At 41.0% G+C, this 27,483-nt stretch overlaps 1 protein-coding gene across 2 annotated transcripts in view; it reads left to right on the forward strand.

Annotated features, from left to right (window-relative positions):
• SLC1A3 (solute carrier family 1 member 3) overlaps positions 1-27,483 on the forward strand; it is a 79,026-nt gene that overhangs the window by 18,497 nt on the left and 33,046 nt on the right. Inside the window, exon 3 of one of the 2 annotated variants that reach the window (XM_041747990.1) lies at positions 2,712-2,849. In XM_041747990.1, the coding sequence (XP_041603924.1) occupies positions 2,712-2,849 (138 nt within the window). Of the gene's footprint in view, positions 1-2,711; positions 2,850-3,200; positions 3,296-27,483 lie in introns of those variants that run through there. The other variant, XM_041747991.1, reaches the window with a different exon arrangement.

Genomic DNA, 27,483 nt, shown 5'->3' on the forward strand with positions numbered 1-27,483 from the left:
TTTTAAAACAAAACAAGAATCAAAGAAAGAAAAATGAATTAAAGATGTATCAAACTTGGGAGGAGGAGGGAAATTAAAGTTTATAACTTAAAAAATCGCCTAATAAAAAAAGAGGCGCAGACCTTATTTTATAAAAATGCAAAACACCTGTATATTTTAGAGTACTAACATATGGCCAGAAAATTAGAAAAATAGAGCAACTATTTTACTTATAGACAAAGGGTAATTATCTTTATTATGCAAAGAATTTATAAACAAATACATACCCACACACACACATAAACTCTTCAAATTATTAGGAGGTAGTAAATGCTTGGAGAGTATACAATTAGCAGAAATGGTCAACATCATTAGATATTAAGTAAATTGAAAGAAATAAAAAATACGCACTATTAACTCATCACATTCGCAGATTGTTTTAACGATTTTTTATGATAATTCTCTCAGGTCCTAGAGGTAGAGAGAATACTAAAGCCTTCTCATCCACTAACAAAGCATTAAATTGAGGGGTCAAACCACTGGGAAAACAATTTAATAGCATCAATCATGGTAGTCAGAGTCTTCAACGCACTAGTTTCCTTTCTCTAAATTGGACTAAAAAAATATTCCTAGTTATAAAACAACCTTCATACATTCATCATGGTGTTCATCATGAAAGTGAAAAAATGCTAACCAACCTAACTGTTCAAGAATAAAGGAAGTGAAAAAAAAAAAAAGAATAAAGGAAGCCTTCAGTAAATTGGTACAATCATTGGATCTGATATCATGAGGGTAAAAGTGATGCTTATGGAGACTACATATGGAAAAGTATATTCTGGGCGATTTCCGTGTGTTTAGCTCTGCGTGAGAACATCCTGAAAAGAAACTCACAGAAGCACTCACAGTGGTTGGCCTGGCTCTACTGGAGAGGTAGGAAGTTTGTGAGATCCTCAAGAATGTGAGCTCTGAGTCTAAATGCCTAGGTTTAAATCCCAGCTCCGTCACTCGAGTTGCTTTTTGACTGTGGTGTTTGAATAGTTGCTGGAATCTGGCAAGTTCGAAGTTCACCGTAATTAGATTTCTCCATCAGTACGTTGTGGTAAAATAATACGTACCTCCAGGGGGTTTTGTGAGGATTAAATATACCAACACAAGTAAAGCACTGACAAGGCTTGGCGTATGATAAGAGCTCAGTAAGCATTAGCTATTTGCTGTTTAAGTGATAAAACCAATAGAGGCGGGCTCTTGCCTCTTTTCTGTGTTTTCCAAATCACCTTTTCTCTCGAGCATAGTATTGTTGCATTGGGGAAAAGCGATAAATATTTTCCTAAAGGTCCTAAAAACTGGATCAGCCAGATTTTCTGGTCACATAGATTCAGGCTCTTAGTTTGAATATCACAGTATATAATCAAAGAATGGATACTTCATGGTTACTGAGACCTAAGATATGAAATTGGGTTTGCTGTGACAACTGACATGAACTTTGTGTCTCATTTCCTAAGAGAAGAAACCTATTTCATGAGAAGTTAGGCTACTCGGTTTTCTTAAGGAACTGCTTGGGATCCCTGGGTGGCGCAGCGGTTTAGCGCCTGCCTTTGGCCCAGGGCGCGATCCTGGAGACCCGGGATCGAATCCCACGTCGGGCTCCCAGTGCGTGGAGCCTGCTTCTCCCTCTGCCTATGTCTCTGCCTCTCTCTGTGTGTGTGATGTGACTATCATAAATAAATAAAATTTTAAAAAAAACTGCTTGCTTTCTCTGGAAAAAGTTATGTCTACCCAGCATTCTCTCCCTCTTCCCCAAACTCTATCTTCTAAATAGCTCAGTATTTCTCTCTTAACTCACGTGTTTTAAGTAATAGCAGAGGTAGAAATTTTGAAAATATTTACAGTAATGTAATAAGTAAATTTTCTTGGGCAAGGAAAGCAAATTAGGGAAAGGAAAGAAGGAGTCTGTTTATTTAATATTTATGTTGGCTGCCAAACACTCCAAAAGCTATCGTGCATAATTTAATTTATAGATGAAGTTATTTTTTAAAATATATTTTAAAGTTCCAGGAGCAAAAGGAAAATTAAGAGGGGAAAATTTTTTGGTAAAAAAAGTCTCTGCTCCTCTTGGAGTCTTCTTTTGCCAGCAACTAACAAGTCTGTACAATACAGTTGCCAAGGTAATATCAAGACCATGTAGACAGAACACATGGTGTGCAGACAGGGGGATGATGAAAATGGATTAACAATGTGAGCAAGAGGAATTTTTTTAATTGGAAAAAAATAAAATTACGCTCCCTGAATAAGTGGTTATGCTAGTAGTCCTAATCTCTGTTGTTACAAAGGAAATCCATTACAATAAGGGTGGTTTTTCTTTTCTATTTTGTCTTGCTCGTGGAGACATGATTTGTCTCCTAGGTGTGCCCCTATCTTTATAACTGTACTGAGCCATGTCAGAATGGGTTCGACTGCTTTCAAGTCAGACACAGAAAATTTTCATTTGCTGAAGCCAGTAACGTTTTTTTCTCTGAGTCCTTCTGAAAGCCCTGATTCAATCAGACCCTTCCAGACAATGACCAAAGTGAGACGCACACCCCTTTGCTCCTAAAGCAGCACAAATATTTGCTGCTTAAATAAATATACTCGTGTCAGACAGGAGGGACTACCCGCCAAATACTTCTTCATTTTCCTAGGATTATTCAGTCTTTAAAAAGACTCCATTTCTCTCCTTTTTGTTCTCCCTTCAGGTACAATCCTTGGATTTACCCTCCGACCATACAAAATGAGCTACCGGGAGGTCAAGTACTTCTCTTTTCCTGGGGAACTCCTGATGAGGATGTTACAGATGCTGGTGTTACCACTTATCATCTCCAGTCTTGTCACAGGTACCACATGCAGATGGTTTTTTTTTTTAATGTGTGCTTATTGCAAAAGATCGCTTAGAAAAGCAAATGCTTTAGGTTTCTGCTGGATGCATGCTCTGTTCTAGAAAAAAAAAAGTCTCTTCAAAATGATGGAAAGGAGGCTTTAGTAATGCATGAATGATTATGACTCTCATATTTGACCAATCACAAGAGGAAACGGATTTAAACCGCCACGTAATCTGGTCTGCCTCACTACGAAAGAGGCACTCTGCTAAACACTACACAACCAGCCTTCTCTGACCACAGCGATACAGTTGACAACAGCGTACAACAGGTCTGTTTTCTCACCCTCTTATCCCACCCAGATAACATCTGGTTGGACAGCCTATTAGCTATTGATGCAAGAATGCTTGTTCTCAGAGCCACCAGGACTTGAGCGGGAGCCTTCCTGGAAGCCTCAGCAAGAGGTAATGCCCACAACACACTCACCAACTCTGCTGCCACCAACACTTTATCTTTTCCTGGTGAACCCGCATGACTTCATTTCCTTCTCCAGTTGTCCCCCACCCCCGTTACCTTTTACGCTGGTGGGAGAAGGGGGAGGGGGAGGGGGATTTCCCCATCTGGATATTTTGTCAATTGACACTTGGATTCTCAGTGAGCGGAAGCTTTGCAGGGTAGGATCTATTTTCTGTGACAGTAAGGTTGCAGTTGACTCCTGCCCGGGGAAATGCTTCAAGAGTCCTTGGCACATGTGACTGGTGAATACAAATGGAGCCAAGAAGTTGCAAAAAATAAAAAAATTTAAAAAGTTACTATACCTTCCTTCCTGCCCACTCTTCTCTTTCCCCACAGCACACCTCTGACATGAAGGAAGAATGTCCATAGACACTGTCCCAGCAGGATGGTTTCTGGGTTTGTAGCTAAAGCCCAGAATTCAGGTACTACTGACCCTGTTCTTTTTCCAGCCTTGTCTCACTGTCCCTCTTTGGACACATCACTCCACCTCTATGGGAACTGGCTCTGAGCATCTTTTCCCCTCCCAGGGAGTTCTCAAAGATACTTATAATCTCTTTGCAAGATCTCTGTGTAGTAAGAACTTCATAGCACAACTCAAAAGTCATGGGGCAAGATTCTGACTACTGCATGCCTGGGGGGGCTAGCCTTACCTGGACAGGAACTATTTCAGCCTTTCCCTCCAATGCCTTGCGGATCTCTACTGGCTTCCACTTGTTCAGGTCTTTAAACAAGTGATTGCCTGCACACGAGTCTCCCATTGGAGGAGGAATTACCCATAAAACCATCATGTAGGCAGGATGATTGGCGTGCTTGTTTCTGAAGTGTCCTGGCCGATTGCTGACCAGGGGTAATCATAGCAGCCCCAGCTCTTATCACAGAAGCTAGGTTAATGCTGACGTGAGCTTACATTCTCATTTTATTATCCTCATGTTAACATTTTTCTGGGAAGCAAATTCTTGCAATGGTTCTGAGAGGACAGAACTGATGCCCATGCGCCATTTTATTTAGTGGGGCAGGACAGCCCTCATCCCCATCCCTACTGGCTGGCATTTGACTTGAGCCACTGCAGTCTTGAGGGGTTCTGGATTCATTTATACTGTCTCTTCAAGGGTGGCACCAGGGGTTAGGTTTCTGCCTCTTGGGAATTGTGCTAAAAACCCACTGTGTCACTCTTTCTAAGAGGAAAGCCCTCTTTTCGTACAATTAGAGAAAATATTACTTCCCCCTAATACTTGACAATTACTTCAACATCAGGCTTTTCATGATGTTTTCTAATACTTAGTACACCAACTATTTTGAAGGAAATAAGCTTTCATTGAATAATTTTGCAGGAAAAAAAAAAACCACTATCCCTTCTCATGGTTGAAAAGAAATTTGTGGGTAAACTGTCGGAAAACTAGCAACATTTACAATATTGAAAGGAATTATAAGCTGCAAGCAACCAATATAAAATGAACTTTTAAAATGTCACCTAATTACAAGTTGGGGATGCTGCCGCTTAGGACCATGAAAAGAGTCTCAGCCCTTTCCTGGGACTGTGTTGAGGGGCATAATTTAGTTTGCCAAAGATCTTGGTGTTGATCTCAAAGGAGCGATTTCCAAGTTACAAGGTAATTTGGATACTTGTGATCAATAACAGTGAATGATTGATTCGATAAGACTTTCCTTTAGGCTTTTAAATACAATGAATCCAAACCAATAAGGGGCCAGGGGTATGACCCAAAGGGAATGAGGAGAGGGAACCTCTGCAGATTACATACATCCCTGGAGGACCTCCATGTGCGTTGGGAGATGTTAGAGGATGTGGAGAACGCATTGGAGAATGTGTTGCCTAGGGAGGGAACAAAGTTAGGTCCGTTATTTTAGAATGGAAAGGCAAACTCAAATACCTCTTGTGGCCAGGCAAGCGATGGTGATATATGAAGCTGCCCTTTCACGCTATTTGTTGTTTTCTTACTTTGATAGAGGTGTGGATACAGAGAAATAGTTTTCTTTTTTTTTTTTTAAAGATTCTATTTATTTATTTATTCATGAGAGACACAGAGATATAGAGAGAGAGGCAGAGACACAGGCAGAGGGAGAAGCAGGCTCCAAGCAGGGAGCCTGACGTGTCTCCAGGATCAGGCCCCGGGCTGAAGGCGGTGATAAACCATTGAGCCACCCAGGCTGCCCAAGAAATAGTTTTTTTTGACGAGAAAAGTTACGGGAAGAAGTGTGATGATAGGTGGAAAGTGACCCAGCTACAGAGCAGTGTAGACAAGAGACACAATTTTTGCCATGTGTCCATGAGGCCTAAATCTGATGTTTCAAGAGAGTCCAGAAACCTAAAAATTTTCAAGAACCTCAGGGCTCTTCAATGTTGTTACAATTGGCTGAGCAAAACACTACAAGCCAGACAAAGCTGATCTGTAGACCAGGAGGGCTACCAATATAGGAACGCAGGTTTGAATGTGGGTGCTATTAATTGTAAGGGATGCATTGCCAACCAGGTCCACCCATAGAGCTATCACTGGGTTCCCCTTTTGGCCTATTCAAATGTTGACAGCTCCATGCATGCCAAAAGCCCACTCAGCATGATATTACTGAACACCACATTTATTGCCACTTAAGCAAATAGCCATTGGAAACTTCTCTCCATCTTCTGGACCACATTGTGTCATAGCTGTACTGATCTTTCCTGCACCCGATGGGAACACCAGCATCAGAACTCTGGGGTCATGCTCCCCTAGAAATAGTTCTCGGTGGGAAAATATTTGACAGGCTTAATGCTTTTAAGGCAGAAGGCCCAGAATTTCTACAGACAGAAAAGTGAAATGCCTGAAGCCCTTTGTGCATTTGTTGGGTGAGGCATTTTGTTTTAAAAGATTCTGTACATTTAATTGTATTAAAGTCATATTTAAACTCAGAAATCTGAGGCACCTGGGTGGCTCAGGTCGTGATCCCAGGGTCCTGGGATTGAGTCTCCCATCAGGCTCCTCACAGGGAACTTGCTTTTCCCTCTGCCTCTGCCTCTGCCTCTCTCTCTCTGTGTGTCTCTCATAAACAAATAAATAAATAAAATCTTTTAAAAACTAAAAATAAAGTTCAGAAATCTAAGTTAGGTTTTCTTCCTTGAAACATCCACGTTTGTGAATTGTGGCTTTAAAGCTCCAATAAGCCATGTCTCCTCTTCCCAAATTTGATATTCCAATATTTCCAAATATCCTTGGTGTGTATTAGCATTCCAGAGCTGCCAGAGAGAAGCTGGGAGCAAGCCTAATGGCTGGATTTGTACTCAAGTACCTGTGTTTTTGAACAAGAAGAGCAAGTACGTGCCAACACACCACACAATAAAATAAAGGTTTGGCGCCAATTTCTATTGATTTGGTCAGCATAGGCAGCCAAACTAGATATTTCATGCCAGAAATATGAGTTGGTTTGGCTGGCTTAGCCTGATTAAGTTCACTAGATAATAATTAAACTCCATTTCGGGTTGTGCTTTGTAGACATAACTATCACTTCCCCCTTCATCTTTTCAGAAAACTAGTACTTTCTTCTTTTCTCATCTAACTGTGCATTCCTCCTCAATCGCTTACCTCAACCTGTGTCTCCTGTTTTCTGAAAGTGGGGAGCATCACTTTACAAATGATCTCTGTGGAGTTGAGTATAGTGTAAATAAAAGGGGAGTGGTGAGGGAATGTCAACAGCAAGAAAGTGGCATCAGTGTGTGAGGCCTATGGTAGAGCACGCTTGAGCTGAATCATAAAATGGATGAAGTTTATCTTCTAACATTCATTCATTCATTAACAGCTATTTTTTGAGCTCTTACTTTGTCAGACACTGAGCTAGGCACAAGAGATACATGAATACAAAGATATGGCCCTCAAGAAGATGCATGTTGTGTAGAGAGAAAGAGCTTCGCTACATCTCTGAAATCACACAATATTTTAAGCAAATCCTAATTCCAATGATGAGAGAGTAAGGCTGGGCCTCTGTTAGGTGACCTCTTGTTAGATGACCACAGGCTGAACTCCTCTGGGCCAATGGTTTGTTGCAGTTAATACAATAGCTGGCCCAAATCCAGCCAGTAGGAGCAGAGCGTTGGGTCCAGGTCACTGTTCATATCCTGTCATATGACATCTGGGGGACTGGGTTCAATTCTGGGAGTGGGGTACAAGGAAGGGCATGATTTCACATCTGACTTTTCAAGTCATGGCATCTCCATCCCAAAGTTATATGGATACTGCCCCATTCTCATTTACTTAGAATGTTCTTGAAATCAACATACTTTTCTTCCAATGCTTTAAAATCATTACAGAGGGATCCCTGGGTGGTGCAGTGGTTTAGCACCTGCCTTTGGCCCAGGGCATTTTCCTGGAAACCCAGGATCAAATCCCATGTCGGGCTCCCTGCAGGGAGCCTGCTTCTCCCTCTGCCTGTGTCTCTGCCTCTCTCTCTCTGTGTGTGACTATCATGAATAAATAAATAAAATCTTAAAAAATAAAATAAAATAAAATCATTACAGAAAGTTCCTGTTACTTGTTTGGTGAAGGAAATAATAAATCACAATGTAATAAAATTCTGGATTGCTATTTTTGCCTGGGAAAGGTTTTGAGAGCCTGAGACCTCTGCTGTCATTTAGAAAGGTGCCTAATTGGGGGGGACAGGGTGTTAGTGAGGTGTTAAATGCATTTTAGTACCATAATAAGACTTATCTTTCCTGTAATACAAGAACTGAAAGAGAATTGAAGAGAATGACTTTCTCGCTCTGAGACTTAATATTAATTAAGAAGCGGCATTTGTCCCACCAGAATAAGTAAATACCACTGTATTGACCCCACTTTGGAAATACTGCTCTGCTCCAACTAGCCTTACAATTTCTCCTCCAAGTCATCGTCCAGCTTCTACCTAAACATTCCCAAGGGCAAAAGATCTTTGGATGCCATCTGTCCTTGAAAAACTAACAATTCTTTCTGTATCCAAAATCAATCAAACAATTGTTTTTAAACCCAGAAACATAACATTACCTGCCTCCTCCATGTGACAAGCTCTGTGACATGCCCCATATTCTTTAGGCAGCTTCCTTCCAAATCTGTTGGCCAATGTATTTGGTGGAATGTAGAACTTGACTATAGTTAAAGCCAGTAAGCTGCCATCACCAACAAGGGGTCTTTTGCCTGAGAAAATAAAAACGATAAATGTACCTTGAAGTATATCCCTTTGGCTTCAGAGAATTGGCAGTTACAATAAGAATAATCTAAAGTTTTGTCATTTCTTTTAACATGAAAAGGCAAAAATGAGCTAGGCAATTCTTAATCAATTACTTGGACATGTGAAGGGCTTATTAAGGGCTTACAAAAATGAAAGACAAAATCACTTAAGAAGATTTTAATATTTTGGGACGCCTGGGTGGCTCAGCAGTTGAGTGTCTGTCTTTGGCCCAGGGCGTGATCCTGGAGTCCTGGGATGGAGTCCCACATCCAGTTCCCTGCATGGAGCCTGCTTCTCTGCCTATGTCTCTGCCTCTCTCTCTCAATCTGTGTCTCTCATGAATAAATAAAATCTTTTAAAACTTTTTTTTAATATTTTAAGCTATTGATTGTCATGGCTCTGGAGTATAGCTAAGGCCTATTTGAAGTACTCCAGGCATTTATGTATGAGAAAAGGGACTACAGATTTTCCCCTTTACCCCATGCATACATTTTATAGAAGAAACAAAAGTATCTATCTTAGAGGGGGAGGAGGTTTTCTGGGCCTCCCTTCCATTGTCTGTAAAATGAAGGTGATACATATGTTGTGAGGCTGTATGCCTGGCACATAGCATGTGCTCAATTAGTGGAAGCTTCGTGCAGTAACGTGACATCAGTAAGAGCTGTCCTGGTGATCCACTCTGTATAAATCAGAGTTCTAGAGCGAAAGGAGACAGCTTCAGTTCAGAGGCATGGCACTAAGTCTCCAGATTGCCCCTGTCTCGTGTGTCTGTGATCCTCGAAGCGATCACTTTCCTATCAAAGGTAAATTTAAGAAACCATGAAGTTAATCAAATGACAACATGGGAGCCAAAGAGAATTCCTGCCTTACCACTGGAGGGGATTGGTTTCTTCCCCTGGAGCATGGGATGTGATTACCTTATCACAGCTGCATAATTCTAAATATTTTCCTTGGTTATACAACTCCGCAGCCTTTCCTGAGAAACTCAGGCCCAGTGTGTGGGACCCTGGAATCCCCAAGGCTGCGGATTCCACGGGCTGTTAGCAGAGCCTTTCCCGCAACCAAAACTTTAGACAAACACAGTCTGTCTCAACATGCAGTCTTCATGGTGGCCTGGAAACAAGCCAGCCAGAAAGAAGTTTCAACCCTGCTCATTTGAAGCCAATAGGCTGGTCCTGCTTTATTTTCTCTCTCAAGCTGCTCAGAAACATGGAAAGGGAGGCAAGTTATGTCCATCTGGGGAAGGAGGTGGAAGGATATACTGAGAAGACCCATCTATGGGGTAGAGATCACCTGGCTTTTCTTTTTTTACTTCTCTCTCTCTCTCTCTCTCTCTCTCTCTCTCTCTCTTATCATATTGAAAGAAAATCTGGGTAATGTTTTTTTATTATTATTTAAAAAAAATTTAGCGGATTTTGGGTTTTGTTGAGGTGTAGACAAAATCTTTTAAATCTAGCTATCTCAGACAAAGTCTGCCTTTCTGTTACAGACAACTTCATTCAGGAAATATTTGTAGAGACTTTTCATGGGCCAGCCACTTCTCTAGGAGCTGAGGACACCACAGTGAGGAAGACAAGAACCCCTGACCTCAAGGAATTCCAAGTCTGATTGGCAGAGAGGCCTGTGACTGCAGTAGGACAGAGTAGTGGCGACCCAGGCAGGATGAGCCCAGTGGGAAACAAAATATGCAAGGAGCGATGTGACCGTCCCTCTTCCGGACCCTCCAGTGTTCAGGAAACTAGTGCTCCCTAGCAGGAAACAGCTCTGTTAGCGGGAGAGAAGGAGCATCTGTTGTGGTTGTTCCTCATTGTTTTCCTCACACCTGACTCTTTCCCTGTTAAATGCGGTAAGAGCCAGCCCAGGGGTAGGGCCCTGTGAGTTTCCCAGCAAAAATCACACACACACACACACACACACACACACACACACACATACCCCAGGAAATATAGCCTCACAGATGGGAAGTCTGAGAGAAGAGTCTCATTAGAAGGTTTCCCACCATGGAAACTTCCACTTTCACAAAGAGAGCGAGGACAAGACTTGAGGCTCTCCTAGCTGGAAAGCACGCAGAGGTGAAACAGTGCAGCCTGGCACCCACAGCAGGAACCCCTCCCTCCACACCCCTGGAAGGTGACTGCCACCTGAAGACATTCCACTCTGGGATGGCCCAAACTGTTGAGAAGTTTGTCTTCCGGCAAGGCCCTACCAGTGATCCTAATTGTGCCATATGGAGCAAAGGAGGATGATGGTTTTTCCAGAGATTCAAAAGACACCTAAACACAAGCTAAGTGTCCCCATTCTTCTGGGCCCCTCACCATCCTGATTGCCCTCCCTTGCACCTCACTCCCAGAACTGAACCCAGTGCTCCAGATGTCACATGATGGGATAGGGACAGTGATCTGGACCCAACTCTCTACTCACACTGGCTGGGGTTGGGCCAGCTGTTGTATCAGCTACAACAAACCATCGGCCCAGAGGAATTCAGCCCATGGTCACCTAACCCCTCGGAACTGAATGTTTGTGAAAACATGTTTGTGGTAAAAATGGAACAGTTCTTGAGCTGAAAGATCAGAGGTCACAAGCTCAAGGATCTCTCTCAGATGCAACTTTCCAAAAGGGTTGGGCCTGCAATTTACTTATCTGTAAATTGCAGAAGCTTCAAGTTAGCCTGCCTGTGGTTTTGATCAGTTCTGGTTTGTAGGAAATTTTTGAAAGTTCCATTTAAAAAAAAAAAAATTTAAAGAAAGAAATTTTAAAGTCTTCCTTAAAAATTAAATCATTCACTCAGAAAGATAAATCCCTCCCCCTTAGAGTACCAATTTGATAATTTCCTTCAAACCACTGTGGAACTATAGATCTGAGGGAGGTGTTGGGAATAGAGGGTTTTTTTATGTTGATGCCATAATAGCTTCCAGGAGAGTAAGTTACCTGATGAATTCTAACTGGAGGTTTATGCTCAAGGACTGGGTGCAGGCTGAGGGTAGGGGGTGCTTCTACAGTGAGATACCATCTTATGCACCTCTCACTTCTGGAGTTCACACTGTGAGAGTCTGTACTGTCCCATTCATGTTAATTACATGACATGGGACATAGTGCTGAGGCTTCACCTCTCCTCCCCCCTCCCTAAATTCTTCAGTCAATTGGTCTGAAATGGGGGCTTAGGAATTGATGTTTCTCTGTAGTTCTCCAGGTGATTTTACTGTGCACCAAGGTTAAGGACCACCACCTTACAGTTTTTCTAGAATCGTTCTTTGGTCAGATCCTTATTAGTTCAGATACCTCCTCTTCCAGAAAGCTTTCTCTGGCTTTTCCCTCACCCCTACTAATACATACTCTCGAAGGCATAGCATTATTTATTCCATATGATTTTAGTAAAAATCATTAAAAAATGAATGCTTACCATTTGTATGAGCAAAACAATATAGAAATATGTAGAGCAAAACATGAGTGCACCCAGTCTATTGATTCTGATTTGAATGGACTTCTGCTAGGAGAACCACTTACCCTGAAAATGATTGGGAACCTGTAGCCATCAGAAAACATTTGTCTGGGAATGCCTATGTGGCTCAGTCAGTTAAGCATCCAACTCTTGATTTTGGCTCGGGTCATGATCTCAGGGTCATGAGATCAAGCCCCATGTGGGGCTCCATGCTGGGCGTGGAGTCTGCTTGTCCCTCTTCTTCCGCTCCTCCCCTCGCTCTCACTCACTCTTGCTCTCTCTAAACAAGTAAGTAAATAAAACGAGTTTTACCAACAGAAAGCCTCATACATGTACACGTACACACATACTTAGAGAAAGGGAGAGTTTCTATAGCCAGACAAGGCTTTCTGTGACAATGTCATGGATTGTATGTCCCCAGGGCATACTGAGTATCCCGTCATCCCTCTGCTCAGTGTTTAGAGAGCATCTCATGATAAGCAGAAGGGAGGTTTTGGGGTGGTATTACTTTCTGTTGGAGGACTGACCTGCTGGGAAATCCAGCGACTTCTGAATCTGGGTAGAATCTAGGTTTTTAGGTTTTAAACTTCTTTTTAGCTTCCTCCTGAAGAAGATGTTTGTATCATGTCAGATCCGCAGTGCACTACCCATGATGCACTTATTTTATGAACCCATCAATATCTACAATACCAGTGTAACACTGTTTTCAAATGTTCATTTTTAAAACTTCCTTATGTGGGGAAACCTCATGTGGTTTTGCCATCTGTGTATTATGTATGTATGTGTGTATTTACATATTTACTTATTTATTTTAAACAATTGCTTGAGTTTCTTTTTTTTTCTTTTTTTTTTTTTTTACAATTGCTTGAGTTTCCACCTGAGTTTTTCTCAGAGAAAATTCCCTTAAATTACTAAGGGGTTTACCTTTCATAAGGTGTTGGAGGAAAGGTGGCCAGTGTCTGAGTTCTTTGATTCTGGAGATAAGCAAACAAGTCAGAAAGGATTATTGGCTAATGTTTTAGGAAGTATTTCATAAGACAATCAAGATGACTGTAGGTCTCTTAGATCCAGCCTGCTAAAACATCCATATTACCAGAACTTATCAGTACTTTCCAGCAAAAATATCTGTATATATACACACACACAGTCTTGTTTCATCTGTAGTATCTCTACGCTGCCTCCCTGACCTACACTCTGTCCCACTACTGGATTATTTTGAGGCAAATGCCAGATACTTCATTATATTTCTAAAGGCAAAGGAAACATATGAGAGGTATAATATTTTAAGATGATTTTTGACATATTTTATGTTTCTTTAATGTCCTATGCCACCTGCCAACACATACACACATACCCCAAGAGCTGTCAATTACTTGAAGAAAGTTTTGTCAACCAAGCTCTTTACTTTCTTTCCATTTATGGTACAAACTTCTTTATCTGTGCTTTTACATTGATTACCAAAGCTCTTCCATAGCTAGAGCATGGTATGTCTTTAATAGGAGATGATGCAATAGATGTTTATGCTATGAAATTTGGGGGCACAATTTTCGTGATAGCATAATATGAGTGCGTGTATGTGCACACATAGCTCTGTTTGTTTATTCTTTTTTCCAAGGTCCTTCTACCTCAGAAAAGTCTGTTAGTGCCACAACTGTTGGTAACTCTTTTAATTTACAACTTTTCCAGAATTTGCTTCTATTCTGGATTATTTCTAGGTAAGCTGTAATATGAATGCAATGTTCTCAAGGGTGTTTGTGCTAATAGGCAAAGTTTCATTATTTTAAAGCTATCTACCAAAAAGTATGTCATAGAATTTTCCCCAGTTATAACATAGGGTTTCATACAAGAAAAAACATCCTTCATATCAGGAGACCTAACCTACACACTAAGTATTTAAGAAAAAAAAAAATGGAAGCATTAGCAGCTTCTATACTGGAATCTTGGCATTTATTTTTTTAATTTTAGAATTGAACTTGGGAGTCTTTGCTTGGGATGTATGCTTAATATCCGCAAGCATTCGTTTGGCATGGTCCCCAAACACATTTTTAGAGCCAGGCAATGTAGTAGTTCTTAGTCATATTTAGAAATAACAAAACAAAAATTCTTAACACTTTTATGGGTACATTAAAAAATGTGTACATATTAAATTATGTATGATATAGGAGCACATTTACTATAGGACAATATGGCTCTCATGCAGTGTAAAGGCAAAACTAGAAACATATTTCCATGTATAAGCTATTAACCTAAGCATGATTGGCAATTTTAAGTTCTCTAATATCATTTAGGTATAGTGCAAGCCTACTTATCTGCTAGCATTCAGATCAGTAGTAGTTTAAGAAGTTTCTTAAAAGGCCTTAAGAAAAATTTATAGTGGGGACATCTGGGTGCTTTAGTCAGTTAAGTGTCCAACTCTCAATTTCAGCTCAGGTCATGATCTCAGGGTCATGAGATCAAGTCCTACGTGGGGCTCTGTGCTGGGCATAGAGCCTGCTTTAAGATTCTCTCTCTCTTTCCCTCCACCCCTTCCCCTACCCCGCATGCACTCTCTTAAAAAAAAGAAAAGAAAAAAATTTATGATGGAAAATTTTTAAATTGAGAGAATTCAATCTGTTGACTTCATTCATTGCTTTTCCCTCTGAATTGAGCAGCCAGTATCATTTGATTTTAGCAGAAAACATTTGGGTTTAGCTTACAGAACACACATGTTCAATGGGAACATGGCTTGAAGTCTGTATATAACTTCCTATTAAATAAGCATCTCAACAGTAGCTTAACAACTACCAAGTGAGATCAAGTGTCTGGGAAGGGCTGCACACATCACAAAAGCATGCTTTCCTTATGTGAAAGAGTGCTACGTAACAACATATATCAGACTTTCAACTGCTAGAGACCCTTGCTGAAAAACGTGGCCATCCACCACTAACTTCCCTTTGTTCCTTAGAATGATAGACATCAGGGGCCCCTGATTGGCTCAGTTGTTCAGTTGGTGTAGTATGCAACTCTTGATCTTGGGATCATGAGTTTGAGCCCCACTTTGGGTATAGGGATTCATAAATAAATAAATAAATAAATAAATAAATAAATAAATAAATAAAATTATAGAAGCCATTTTACCATAGAGGGACGGGTTATTTTATTTCTATGAAGCCTCTAAAATTATTCATTGGTATTGATAGATTTAGGCTTATTTCAAGATAGCACTTTTTTTAAGATTTTATTAAGTAATTTCTTTAATTTTTTTAAGTAATTTCTACACCCACCATGGGGCTCAAACTCACAAACCCAAGATCAGCAGGCACATGTTTTACTGACTGAGCCAGCCAGGCACCCTTATAAAGGTGGTTTGTTTTGATTTACTGGGATTTTCTGTTTGTTTGTGTTTCTAAGTAAACTCTATACCCGACATAGGGCTTGAACTCATGACCCCCAAGATCAAGAGTCACTACCAACTGAGCCAGCCAGGTACCCCCTTCAAGAAGGCACTTACTTTTTAATAGTTTTATTGAGATATAATTGACATGCATGCAATTTACCCATATTATATGCATAATTCAATGGCTTTTGGTGCATTCAGAGTTGTGCATCCACCACCACAATCCATTTTAAAACATTTCACCACCCCAGGAAGAAACCCAAGACTCCTTTGCCATCATTCCCTAATTACCTCATTTCCCTAGCCCTAGGAAACATCAATCTATTTTCTTTCTCTATAATCTGTCTATGCAAGACATTTCATATACTGGAATTTTACAATATATGGTCCTTTGTGACAGGTTTCTCTCACTTGGCATGTTTTCAAGGTTCATCCATGTTGTCATACATCTTAGTATTTCATTCCCTTTTAATGGCCATGTAATATTCCATCATATGGATATACCACTTTGTATTTATCCATTTATTAGTTGGTGGATATTTGAGTTGTTCACTTTTTTTTGCTATAATGAATAATTTTGCTATGAAAATTTATGGGAATATGTTTTTTATCTTTCTCGGGTACATACCTTGAAGCAGAATTGCTGAATCATATGGTAACTCTGCTTAATCTTTTGAAGAACTACCAGACTGCTTCCCAGAGTAGTTGCACTATTTTACAGCCCCTCCAGCAGTATATGAGGTTTCAAATTACTCCACATTCTTTTCAGCACTTGCTGTTGTCTTCTTCTTTTTTTTTTTTTTTTGCTTTTGCTTTTACCTGTAAAAATATATGTTTTAGCTACAACGTTTCAAGTCATAAGATATGTAGTCTATAATTGTGCATTTTCATCTCAAAAATAGTAAAATTCAACTATTCAGTCTTTGGCTATATTAAAATATTATTGAAATACTTTAAAACATATGTACACTAATCAATTATAACTTTTTGCAACATTAAAATATAATGTGTTAATTTCTTGAGTTATAGTGAATAAAAAATAAGGTTAATTTAAAAAATAAACCAGGGGCTCCTGAGTGGCTCAGTCAGTTAAGCGTCCGCCTTTGGCTCAGGTCATGATCTCAGGTCCTGGGATCAAGCCCCACATTGAGCTCCCTACTCAGCAGGGAGCCTGCTTCTCCCTCTCCCTCTGTCTGATGCTCTACCTACTTGGGCATGTGTGCATTCTCTCTGTGTCAAATGAATAAATAAATCTAAACTTCATTTTTAAATAAATAAATAAAAATAAAAAATAAGCCAGGCGACACAACAATGTGAATATACTTAACACTACTGAACTGTACATTTAAAAGAGTTAAGGTGGGGATTCCTGGGTGGCTCAGCGGTTAAGTGCCTGCCTTCAGCCCAGGGCATGATCCTGGAGACCCAGGATCAAATCCCATGTCAGGCTCACTGCATGGAGCCTGCTTCTCCCTCTGCCTATGTCTCTGCCTCTCTCTCTCTCTCTCTCTCTTTCTCATGAATAAATAAATAAAATCTTTAAAAAATAAAGAAAATAAAAGAGTTAAGGTGGTAAATTTTATGTCATATGATTTTTAACACAATTTAAAAAAATTTTTTAGATAAGGGAGGTGTAACATTTTAATGTCAATTTTTTTGGAAGAGGCATTCTGTACCATTGCTCATCATTCTAACCTATCACAGAAATTTTACACAGAGTTTCAACAAACATCATACACTGCTTGAATCATAGAGCTTTCACCTGATGCCTGGATTTCACTTTTGGAAATGTGTGGTATAGATACTTGGGTTAGCCAGAACCTAAGTTCTCAGGGCAATAGTCAGATGATCTCTCTAACTTGACACATTCTTCAGCTATCCCTGTGGTTGCCTTGAGAGGTCACTGGGGGTAAGGCTGGGGAAGACACAGACTGAAGCAAGAAAACCTCTAGATGGATATAGCCAGGCTCCCCAAATCAAGGAACGTGGATGCCAAGACTGGAGTGTTGATACTGGAGTGGGAAGTAGATTTATGAGCTGCCTCAGTGGCCTGGTACATCTTGATTTATGGAATGGCCCCGTGCCCCAGTGGTGAAAATTCTGTTCAGATCTTTTACAATACTATTGGATTACGTATTTCCTATAATTCTTTTTATCATGAGCTATAATTCCAGGTCAATTATTTTCAATTCAGAAAGTAAATGTTTGCTTTCCTTAGGTGTCTGCATTTGGGTGATTACAAGAGCCCCTCAAGTTGTGTTTTTAAGACACTCCCTTTTTTAAAGCACTAGTAAGTCATCAAATCCAAATCTTAACTCTGCATCTTTGAAGAATGACTTCTACTGCCTTTTGACCACCAGTGAGAGCCAAAGTAAAGTTTGCCAACTGGCCATTCTGTTAATTTGAGGACTGTTTCATTCAGTTTCCATCTCATTTCTTGAATTCCCAGCAGCAAGTTTTACTTTTACTTGATGAGCTAATTTGTCATGATCCTGATTATTGCTAACTTTTATGCCTGAATAGGACTACGACCCAAACAATTTCTTGTGTTGATGTTGACATCCTTTTACAGAAGTAGACATAATGTACTAATTATGTCATTCCTTTGTGTTCATTAAGGAAAACCCCAAAGACTCTTTGGTATAAGTTAAATTTAAGCCATTGAACACTTCTTTAAAACAAAACTAGATTATTAAGGGAAAACTAAAGATGGTTGGGTCTTTTGAAGATGCTATCAAGGAGGGCAACATGGGTGCTGCTGCCAGACACAGGATAGATTTTTGGTCTAACCAAGGGAACTCTGGAATTTTAAAGAACACCGATAGAGTATTACATGAAGTATCCTTGATAACAGGGGCTGGATTTTTTCTACTAAAATTGGCTTCCTCTGTTTATTTTACTGTTTCAGATTATCCTCTCTGTTTTGAAATCCCCACAAGGGGCATGAGATTAAAACCCTCAAAAAAATAAACAAAATATCCCAAGCTTTTTGGAAATATAAATGTGAGACATTGTGCAGTAGTGTCTGCCCCCTGTGGTTGGATAAAACCACACTCTGGTATGTGGGTCGGCTGTATTCTTCAGCCCCGTGATTTGCTTTTGGTGGCTCAGAGCCAGAGTGTCCTCTCCAAATGCAAGCTGCATGAAGGGAGACAGTGTGTCTCCACTTTGATTAGGCTTTGCAGTCAAGGTCCCAGGAGGTGCCCCTGGCATAATGCTGTGCAGCAGTTTGACCATGTTGACAAAGACAACTTAACCTCCCTACTGGGAAAGGGGAATTGGATGTTAGAAGTAAAACAATTTGTGGCTTCATATTTGTGGTCTCTTTAAGGACAAAATTCCACTGAGTGGTTCTGAAGTCTTTGAAAGCTTTGGATTTCAATATTTCTTCTTGGCCAGAAATAGAAGTTACATTACTTACAGATAATGCTCGAAGAGGGATTTTTGAGGAAGGAAAGAAAGATTCCTTGAAACTTTGCAGGTACAAGTAATTCCTGCCTCAGTGAAGTAAAAATAATGTCTATGGGGGAATTAGAGAAAAGGGCAGAAATTTAAAAGTACGATATATCCACTCCATGTCATGGTACTGTTGGGATATAAGAGTTAGGGATAAAATTGGTCCCATGGGATGTTTCTTGTTGAAATCATTTCTGTCCACAGCCCAAAATGTATCTCTTCTAATAAAATACACATCCCATATGACACTGCGTTCTAGAATACATATTTGTGAGAGTTATAATAGAATTAGACTCCCCCAAATCATACTCACACGGGAGATGCAAAGAAAGCTTCATGATTCTGCTTGACTAAGCTTTAATTTTCATTTGTCTTCAATTATCCCATTGGAAATGTGTAGTTCTTCCTTAGTCATTTCAAGTAAGAATCTGATTTGATCATTTTCCTCTTAAAATATTTTATGAGTCCTGTGAGTACTCAGCAAACACTCACTGTTAACCAATTTCTATTTTCAGCCACATGCTGGTCATTATGCAACTTATCAAGAGGACTTGAATAAAATAATTTAATTATTTTTAATGTACAAAAGGCAAAAATTAGCTGCCATGAATTTCTCTGGAGCAAAACATACTAGATCTTTCCAAATAAATTTTTTCATTTTTGACATTCAATCAAGATACACTCAAATGCAAATGTATATTTGTTAAGTAAACATTTTCTTTGGCATTCGGAATTCCCAGCTTTGCTCAAAAAAGAGTGAGAGAGAGGAACAGAGATCAAATATATTAAAGTGAATTTAATCAATTTTACTTTGGTACATTATTCCTGCCAATCTACCCATTGGTCTACTTAACACGAAAGAATACATATAAAAGTTAAGATTAAACCAACGATTCTTTCATGGAAAGAGGTTTTTGTCAGCACCAGAAAAAGGCAGATTGTGGTCAAATTTTCTAACAAACGTCCAAAATCTAATCATCCATTTTATTTTATTTTTACAACTGAAATCTTTTTTTGAGAAAAGGCAGCAGTGACAGCCATTATATGCTTTAGAAGAGAAGAGTTTCTTTTATCACAATTTATCACAGAATTTCGTTCCTTTTAATTTATCCCAGCCATTACATGGAGGAGGATAAACTGGGCTCTGAGAGCTCTAAGTTTGTAGTGAGCATTTAGAGTCCTGTTATTTGAATCACTATTATTTTCTATAGCATTATAGAATTAGGATTAAACTGTTCTGCATTTCTGTGTGATCACTTAGAATTTTCTTTTAATTAAGGCATTAATCCACTTCAAATTTACCATTTGGTTTGTATTTGTCCTTTTTTTATGTTGAGGACCAAATGCATAGATGTGCAAGAAATAGTACTTTATTCTTGTAAATACCATCCCATTATTAAGCTTTTAAAGAGTATTGTACCATCTCCATGTTGAAATAAAAGTTTAAAAGATTTGTATGTTTGATTTTTTTTTTTTACCTACATGTAGGACTATGCCACTCTGAGCAATACATTTTTTTAAGTTTCAAAAATTTAACTCAGAAACTTTTCAAGGAATTTTGAGATTTGTGTCAATAAGATGTTTTTATTATGACTAAAATAATTTGGAACACGATTCTTAAACTATTTTGAGCCTGCAAAATCTACCATTGTTGGTGCCATAATTAATCAGGTCTTTGAACAATCTCCAGTTGTATTCTGTACCATATCTCATCTCTTACTGTCTCCCCTTCTGTACAGTATGAGAGTTTGGCTTTTACAACCTTTGGTTACCCTTGGAAGGTATTTACAGTTTCTACAGTTTCTACAGGCTTTGTTCACAATCACAGTGTTCTTGGATGAACCCCTTGTCCTTCTTATGACACAGAGCTACTGATACCAGCTTCCCACATGTACAGTTAGTTGAAATGGACATTCATAAAATGCAGCCTCATCAGGAAAGCAGCTTGTAAAGAATTTCTTTAAGCATGAGCCTGCCCGGCATGTTACTGGTCTTTTACAGATGGTGATTCTCTCTCTTTTTCCTTTCAACTGCATACATTGTCGAAAGACTCAATGTCAAAAGTGTAGGATTTGAGCTTATGACTCCAACTACATAAATGACCTGTGGTTCAAAGGTTCCTAAGATTTCAGTAGAAGAAAAAATATATGAAAACAAAAAAGCCATTCAAAAGAAACACCGCAAATCTACACTTTTATACTACATACAGTGAACGGCCCTGATTGTACAGTTCAGTTATTATAGTCCTTATGCATGTTTAAAAGTCACCAAGTCAATCCTAACTGAATGAGTTTGTCTGATTAGGTCATGGGTAAAGTAGTCTCTGGTATTTTGTAATCTCTATCATGAAAAATAGGCAATGGGCTTAAATTCCTATTTGAGGGATTCTCAAAGAAAAAAAAACAATCCTATCTCTTCTGTTGGTTCGTAAGATCCAGATTGAAAAGTGACATAAGGAGCAGGGTTCTCGTCTTCCTGTAGCATGTTATTTGTTAAAAAGAAAGATATTCCTATCTCTTGCAAGAACTTCATTCCAACAGATTTGTACTAAAACAATTTCTAACTGTTAAAAGATCAAGGTATAGTTCACTTTGAGAAAATATCCCAAAGAAAAGTCCAGATCAAAGGTCTTCAAAATCTGTCCAGTCCCAACATGCTTGAGGGATAAAAAAAAATCACTTTTCTTAGTAATTAATAGTAACTAATATAATGTGTTTTTCTTTTTTCTTTCTTTTTTGTTTTCTTTTGGTGTGAGGAGAGCAGAAGGAGCTATATAAACTTGTGGAGTTTGAAAGGAACCTAAAGACTATGAGGGAGAGGAGAGAAACTGAGTGGGGAAAAATTAGAGAGGAAGAAAAACCATGAGAAACTCCTAACTGGGAAACAAACAAAGGGTTGGGGAAGGGGAGGAGAGTGGGGGATGGAGTGACTAAGGATGGGGCACTAAGGAGGGCACTTGGGATGAGAACTGGATGTTATACTACATGTTGGCAAATTGAATTTAAGTAAAAAAAAAAAAAAATTGTAAAAAAATAAAATAAAAATTACCAAAAAAATAAAATAAAAGGACCCTGAAGATTTTCTAATACCCCAATACTCCTTTCCCTCCCATCCAACCCTTGAGAAAGCTATGCCTTTCCAATTGAGAATAACTGTGCATTTTCCAAAAGTAATGAAGTATAAAATGCTCCACTGTGGATTGCTTTAGAGCATTTAAAATTTAACTTAAACTTTTAGGATCATTGATTTCACTTTCAATTTCTTTTCAGAAATAAACTGCTAGGCAAACGTGGAAGTCGAGTCCAGGAATATCAGTCTACCTTACTGTATTTATCTGGGGCACACAACTCTTAGTGTAGAGGCAGGTGGGGAAATAATATTAAATAAATGTTAGGGGAACTTGTTCTTTCTTTCTACCTTGACCTCTAGCTCTGGGATGAGAGTAGGAAAGCCTTCTCTCCTTGATACAGCATCAGGACTGTCCATAGTGTAAGGTAAAGTCTGGTTTCTTTTTTTTTTTTTTAATTTTTATTTATTTATGATAGTCACACAGAGAGAGAGAGAGAGAGAGGCAGAGACACAGGCAGAGGGAGAAGCAGGCTCCATGCACCGGGAGCCCGACGTGGGATTCGATCCCAGGTCTCCAAGATCGCGCCCTGGGCCAAAGGCAGGCGCCAAACCGCTGCGCCACCCAGGGATCCCTAAAGTCTGGTTTCTATTGGAGTCATTTATCTCTAAAAAGAGAATTCTTTTCCCTAAACATAGTCATAATGCTCATTATCATTTGTTTAAAAATTAACAATAATCATCTGATCGGTTTTCAAATATCCCCATTTCTTTTCTCCTTTTTTAGTTTGTTGATTTGAACCAAGCCACATCATACATTGGATTTGCTTTGTGTTTTTAAATCTCTTAACCGGTTCTCTCTCTCTCACTCTCTCTCTCTGTCTCACACTTTTCTTTTACAATTTGTTGAAGAGACCAGATTGTTTGTCATGTAAAATTAGCTTTCCATGATCTGAATTTTGCTGATAATATCTCGCTGGTGTTGTTTGACATCTTTCTGTGTCCCTCAAACCCTGGTTTCAGGTCAAGAGATTCACAAACAGATAAAAGCACTAGAAGTCTGTAGCAGAAAGAGGGGTTGAAGGGAATTAGTGACCACAACTTTTAGGAGCTGGTAAAACTCAGTTGGCCAGAGAACATTGAGTTAGGCAGGGCTACCCTTTGAGGACGCAATTCTTTCATTCCTTTCAAAATGGACATGAGCTATAGAATGAGTCACAACTACATAACTACAACTATATGCAAAAATAAGCTTAAAGGCCCAAGTTAAGACTTCATAATTCTAAGTTCTCCTCCTAGCCTTAAAAAGGCCCACGGGTACCTTCCAAGTTACTGATATAGAGAGAGAGTGGGGAGGGGGTTAAAGAGAGAGGGAGAGAGAGAATCCCAAGCAGGTTCCACCCCCATCAGGGAGCCCAACAAAGGTCTTGATCCCGCAAGCCTGAGATTATGACCTGAGCTGAAATCAAGAGTGGACACTTAGCCAACTGAGCCACTTGGGCATCCCAAGTTATTATGATTTAAAAGAGCTGGTTCATTATTAGGAAGATAGTGAGTTCATATAGAATAAATTTACTCCTGGTGAAAGAATATAAATACAGAAGGGGAACGGAGCGATTTTAATTTGGAAAGAGCAGAAAATCTATTATAAAGGGCTCTTGTTCTTATTGTTTTATCAAAATGAAATGTAGAAACCAGAAGCTAAGCCAGAAACTAAGTCTTCTTCGGCTCCTCCTCCCAGCCCCAGGCCTGTTGATTCTACTTCCTTAACTCTGACTTTTGACCAAGACCTCTGTCCCCACCCTAGTCCAACAGTCTTCATCTAATCTACAGGAACAATCCTCCTGCTTAATCCCGTACCTACTTTTTTACATGAAGACTCTACAGTGTAACTAGAACTCAACTCTGAGCTTACCCTTCACATTGCTTTTGGGATAAAGATCAAACTTGTGAGTGTCTTTTGTGGCTCCTGCTTATCCTTGCCGTCTCATTCTCACGCCTGATTGACTCCTCAGTGGCCTCTTCACCTGAGACTCTCCCTCACCTTCAGGCCTTACCTGGGATGTCACTTCCTCCAGGAAACCTCTCGTGCCCTGGCAGTGTAACCAGGTGGCCCCACTGCCATCGCCCACTGTAAGTTTGGTGCGAGCAAGGAACCGTTTAGTTTGGTACTCCAACCCCAGAGGCTGGCAACAATCATTTTCTGAGATCCCAGAGTGTTTTCTGTTATTTTAGAAAGTCTCATGGAAGCCTCTACTTTCATGTAAAACAGGATTATGCACTGCATAACATTTTTTGGAGATGTTGACATAGGAGGGAAGAAGGGTCAAAATTCCAAGGTGACCGAGCTGTTCCTGAAACTTATAGACACTCAAGGAAGCAGCGTCAGAACAGAAAAGCCAACATTTGGACTCTTGACAGAAAAATATTGTACCCTACTGCCAACTTTTCCAGTTGGCTTTTTTCGTTCTTTTCTTTTAAACAGGCAGAGTGTTTTGCCATGCTATTCCTGGAAAGATTCACTGATTCAATCTTTCAGTGAACGTTTAGTGGAGTGCCTGCTAAAGTCATGACATGCCACATTCTGCCCTAGGACATGAGAGTGTGTGTCGTTAAAACAGTGAGCATTACATGAGAGTTTTCTGGTTGCCAGCTAGTTTGCTTCCCTGACAGGCATTTCCGGCTGTGAGGAAAAGATTTATTTTGGCACCCCCAGCTCCAACTGGTATGCACACACGCGCGCGCACACACACACTGCATATTCTCTCCCTCAGTACTTAAGATCATCTATTTTGAAAGCTGGGAAATTAAGTTTACGCTACAGCAGAATAGCTGGCTCTGGCAACTTCCAAGGGGAGAAAGGGCTTCTTTCCCTCCCCTGGAACTGAGTACAACGGCTTAAAAATAGAACAATGTGTGTTTGGTGTTTTCTTTTCATCCTCTGCATCAATAACAGGTGTCCAGTTGCAGACACAAAGAGCTAGATTCACGTCTTCTGCACGCCTCTGGAGAGTTCCCAGAGTTACCCAGGGTGCAAAAGGGGGCCTGAAATATTCACAGAAAAGAAAGTAACTCAATATAGCTACGTGTTACCAACACTGCTGGGTCACATGGCTTCATTATCCTCCTCCCAGAGTGACTCTGTGAGTAAACGCACAGTGGGAAAAACTGTCACCAAAAACTGTTCTCGGGACCTGGCAAACGAAATAAAGTTGAAAAACCTCTGCAAGCTGAATCAGAGAAACTGACACCGCTACTGCGAGTTGCGGCCTTGGAAATGGACAGGATCCTGAAAATTGCGGTGCTTCCACCGCAGAGCATAGGCTCAGCCTCATAAACCGAATGTGACAAGCCATTCTGGTGTGCTAGCCTAGGTTTCGGGCCCTTTCTGAGACGGACTGCCTAAACTGTTTCATGAGGCCTCGGAAGCGCTGACCTCAGGGGCGCTGTCGACTGGCTGCGCGCTGGGGGTCGCGGCGAGTCCGTGGTCGGGAACCGTGTTGCCCAGGGAATAGGTCACACCCAGACTCACGGCCTGAGCGTGGCATCCCCTGCAAGCCCACTTCTTGGCAGCTGCTTGCAGTTCTTTCACGGTCTCTCTCCCTGAGCGAATGGTTCATAATAGATTTGAACAGATGCTAGGTGTTTGGCAGCGTGGTGAGGGGTACTGGTTTTCAAAATTCGGGTTATTTCATGTCTCCTAATTAGAATTTCAACAGCCCGTACGCCTTCGATATGTTCCAGCGTTCACATAAATACCTAACCCCTGACTCCACGTTTACCCCTCACGAGTTCTCCTAACCCGTTTATTGGTTCTGACAACGTAACTGCTAAAGCCTTGGCTCCCAAAGGCCCATCTGCTCAGCGTGTACAGGCAGCTCCGATCGGGCGCTGAAATTGCTCCTTTTCTCAAAATGTGCTTTTCAGGTTGTCCCTGACAGCAAAGTTAAGTGTTGCCAGGACTCCCCGAGTCCCCTTCCCCGGGGCTCCTCTCTTCTTCTGCCGCCCACCCATCCCTTCTTTCAGCCCCTGTCTGAGGCCCCCCAGCACTGCCCTGCCTGCCCTGGGAGCACGGAGCGCAAGCACGAGGTTGTATTCCCATCTGTCGTCCTGGGCCTGGCATACAGTAAGTGTTCAATCAATTTTTTTTTTAAAGATTTTATTTATTCACAAGACACACAGAGGCAGAGACACAGACAAAGGGAGAAGCAGGCCCCATGCGGGACTCGATCCTGGCGCCCCAGGATCCTGACCTGAGCCGCAGGCAGACGTTCAAGCACCGAGCCACCCAGGCGTCCCAGTGTTCAGTGACTTTACCTCAAGAGAGTCAAGGATGGTCAGCTCAGACAAGGGAAAATGTTGCGGTTTTCTTATCAATCTGCGTTCAGGGTAGCCTCTGCCCCTGCAGGGAGGTGCGGGTGGGGGGCTCGTGTGCGCCTGCAGGGGCCACTAGGGGCACACGGAAAATCGTGCATAGTCCACAGTGAGTGGGGCAGGCCGGTGGAGACGGTCTCGGGCTTCTGAACACCGGGCGGTGGAGGAAGGGGCGTGTGTGTGTCTCCTGGGCACAGATTCCCGGGGGGTGGTTTATGCCACGTGCCCCTCATCTTTGCATAGGGTATCTCCCTACTTGAACTGTGTTACATTTCTACTCATTTGAGAGTCACTCCTCAGGTGTTCTGGAGGCATCCGCACCTGCTGCGGGCTCGGTGGGGTCATCGGGACGCTCCCCCAGGGGGCGTGCACTGCCCCGTGTCCCCTAGTCCCAGGCCAGTCGTGCCCAGATTCCAGACCCTGGCTCTCCTCCTCTGCAAAGACGCAGTGTTTACACTCAAGACTTGAAGAGAACCAGCTGAGTAGCGCAGGGCCTCTGATCCAAGAAGAGGGGGCGCCCTCTGGCTCCCGATTCGAGTGCTGATCCGCTGTTTGGTTCGAACACACACTCTGGAGCTACCTGACTCATTTCTGTACCGGTGGTGGTACTGACAGCAGTGGGGGGGGGGGGGGGGGGGATGGGGAACTGCTTTGGCCTTAACTGCTTATTCATGGAGTGGAAACAGTGGCAGTGATTGTAGTAGAAGTATTTGCTGCCTGTGCCACACGGGGGGCCCCAAAGGTCGTTTGTGGGCATGCCTCATGGGAATTGTAGACCCTCGGCTAATATTAGTGACTGCGGCCACACCGATTCTGCTGCAATACTATGACCATCAACTTCGAAGCCTTTCTGGCTTCCTTGCTGGGAGTGCCAGGTTCAAGGCCCTTCCTTGCTTGTGCATGTAGGGCCTGCCCAGAGAGGATCATTTCCTCAGTGTTCGCCCAAACTGCGCCTCTCCTTTGTCACTGGTATAGCCAGTTTCAGAGTCCCGTGGCATGTAACCTCACCTCCTTTCAACTGACTTGCTGCTTCCTACATCCCGCCCACTGCAGCTTATCCATGTTTCTGAATAAGAAAAACTGCTTGTGAGTGAGCCTGAGTAAGCAACTGAAGTCACTATATTTTCTATGTTAGAATAAAAACCCGCTTATCGAGAAGTTCCCGACCTTCCAAGATTGGGAAAACGTGACTTGTTATAAACTTAGTTTCACAGTGGTGTGCTATAGCAAAGCTT

The sequence above is a fragment of the Vulpes lagopus genome, chromosome 3 (assembly GCF_018345385.1).
Source record: "Vulpes lagopus strain Blue_001 chromosome 3, ASM1834538v1, whole genome shotgun sequence".
NCBI lineage: Eukaryota > Metazoa > Chordata > Mammalia > Carnivora > Canidae > Vulpes > Vulpes lagopus.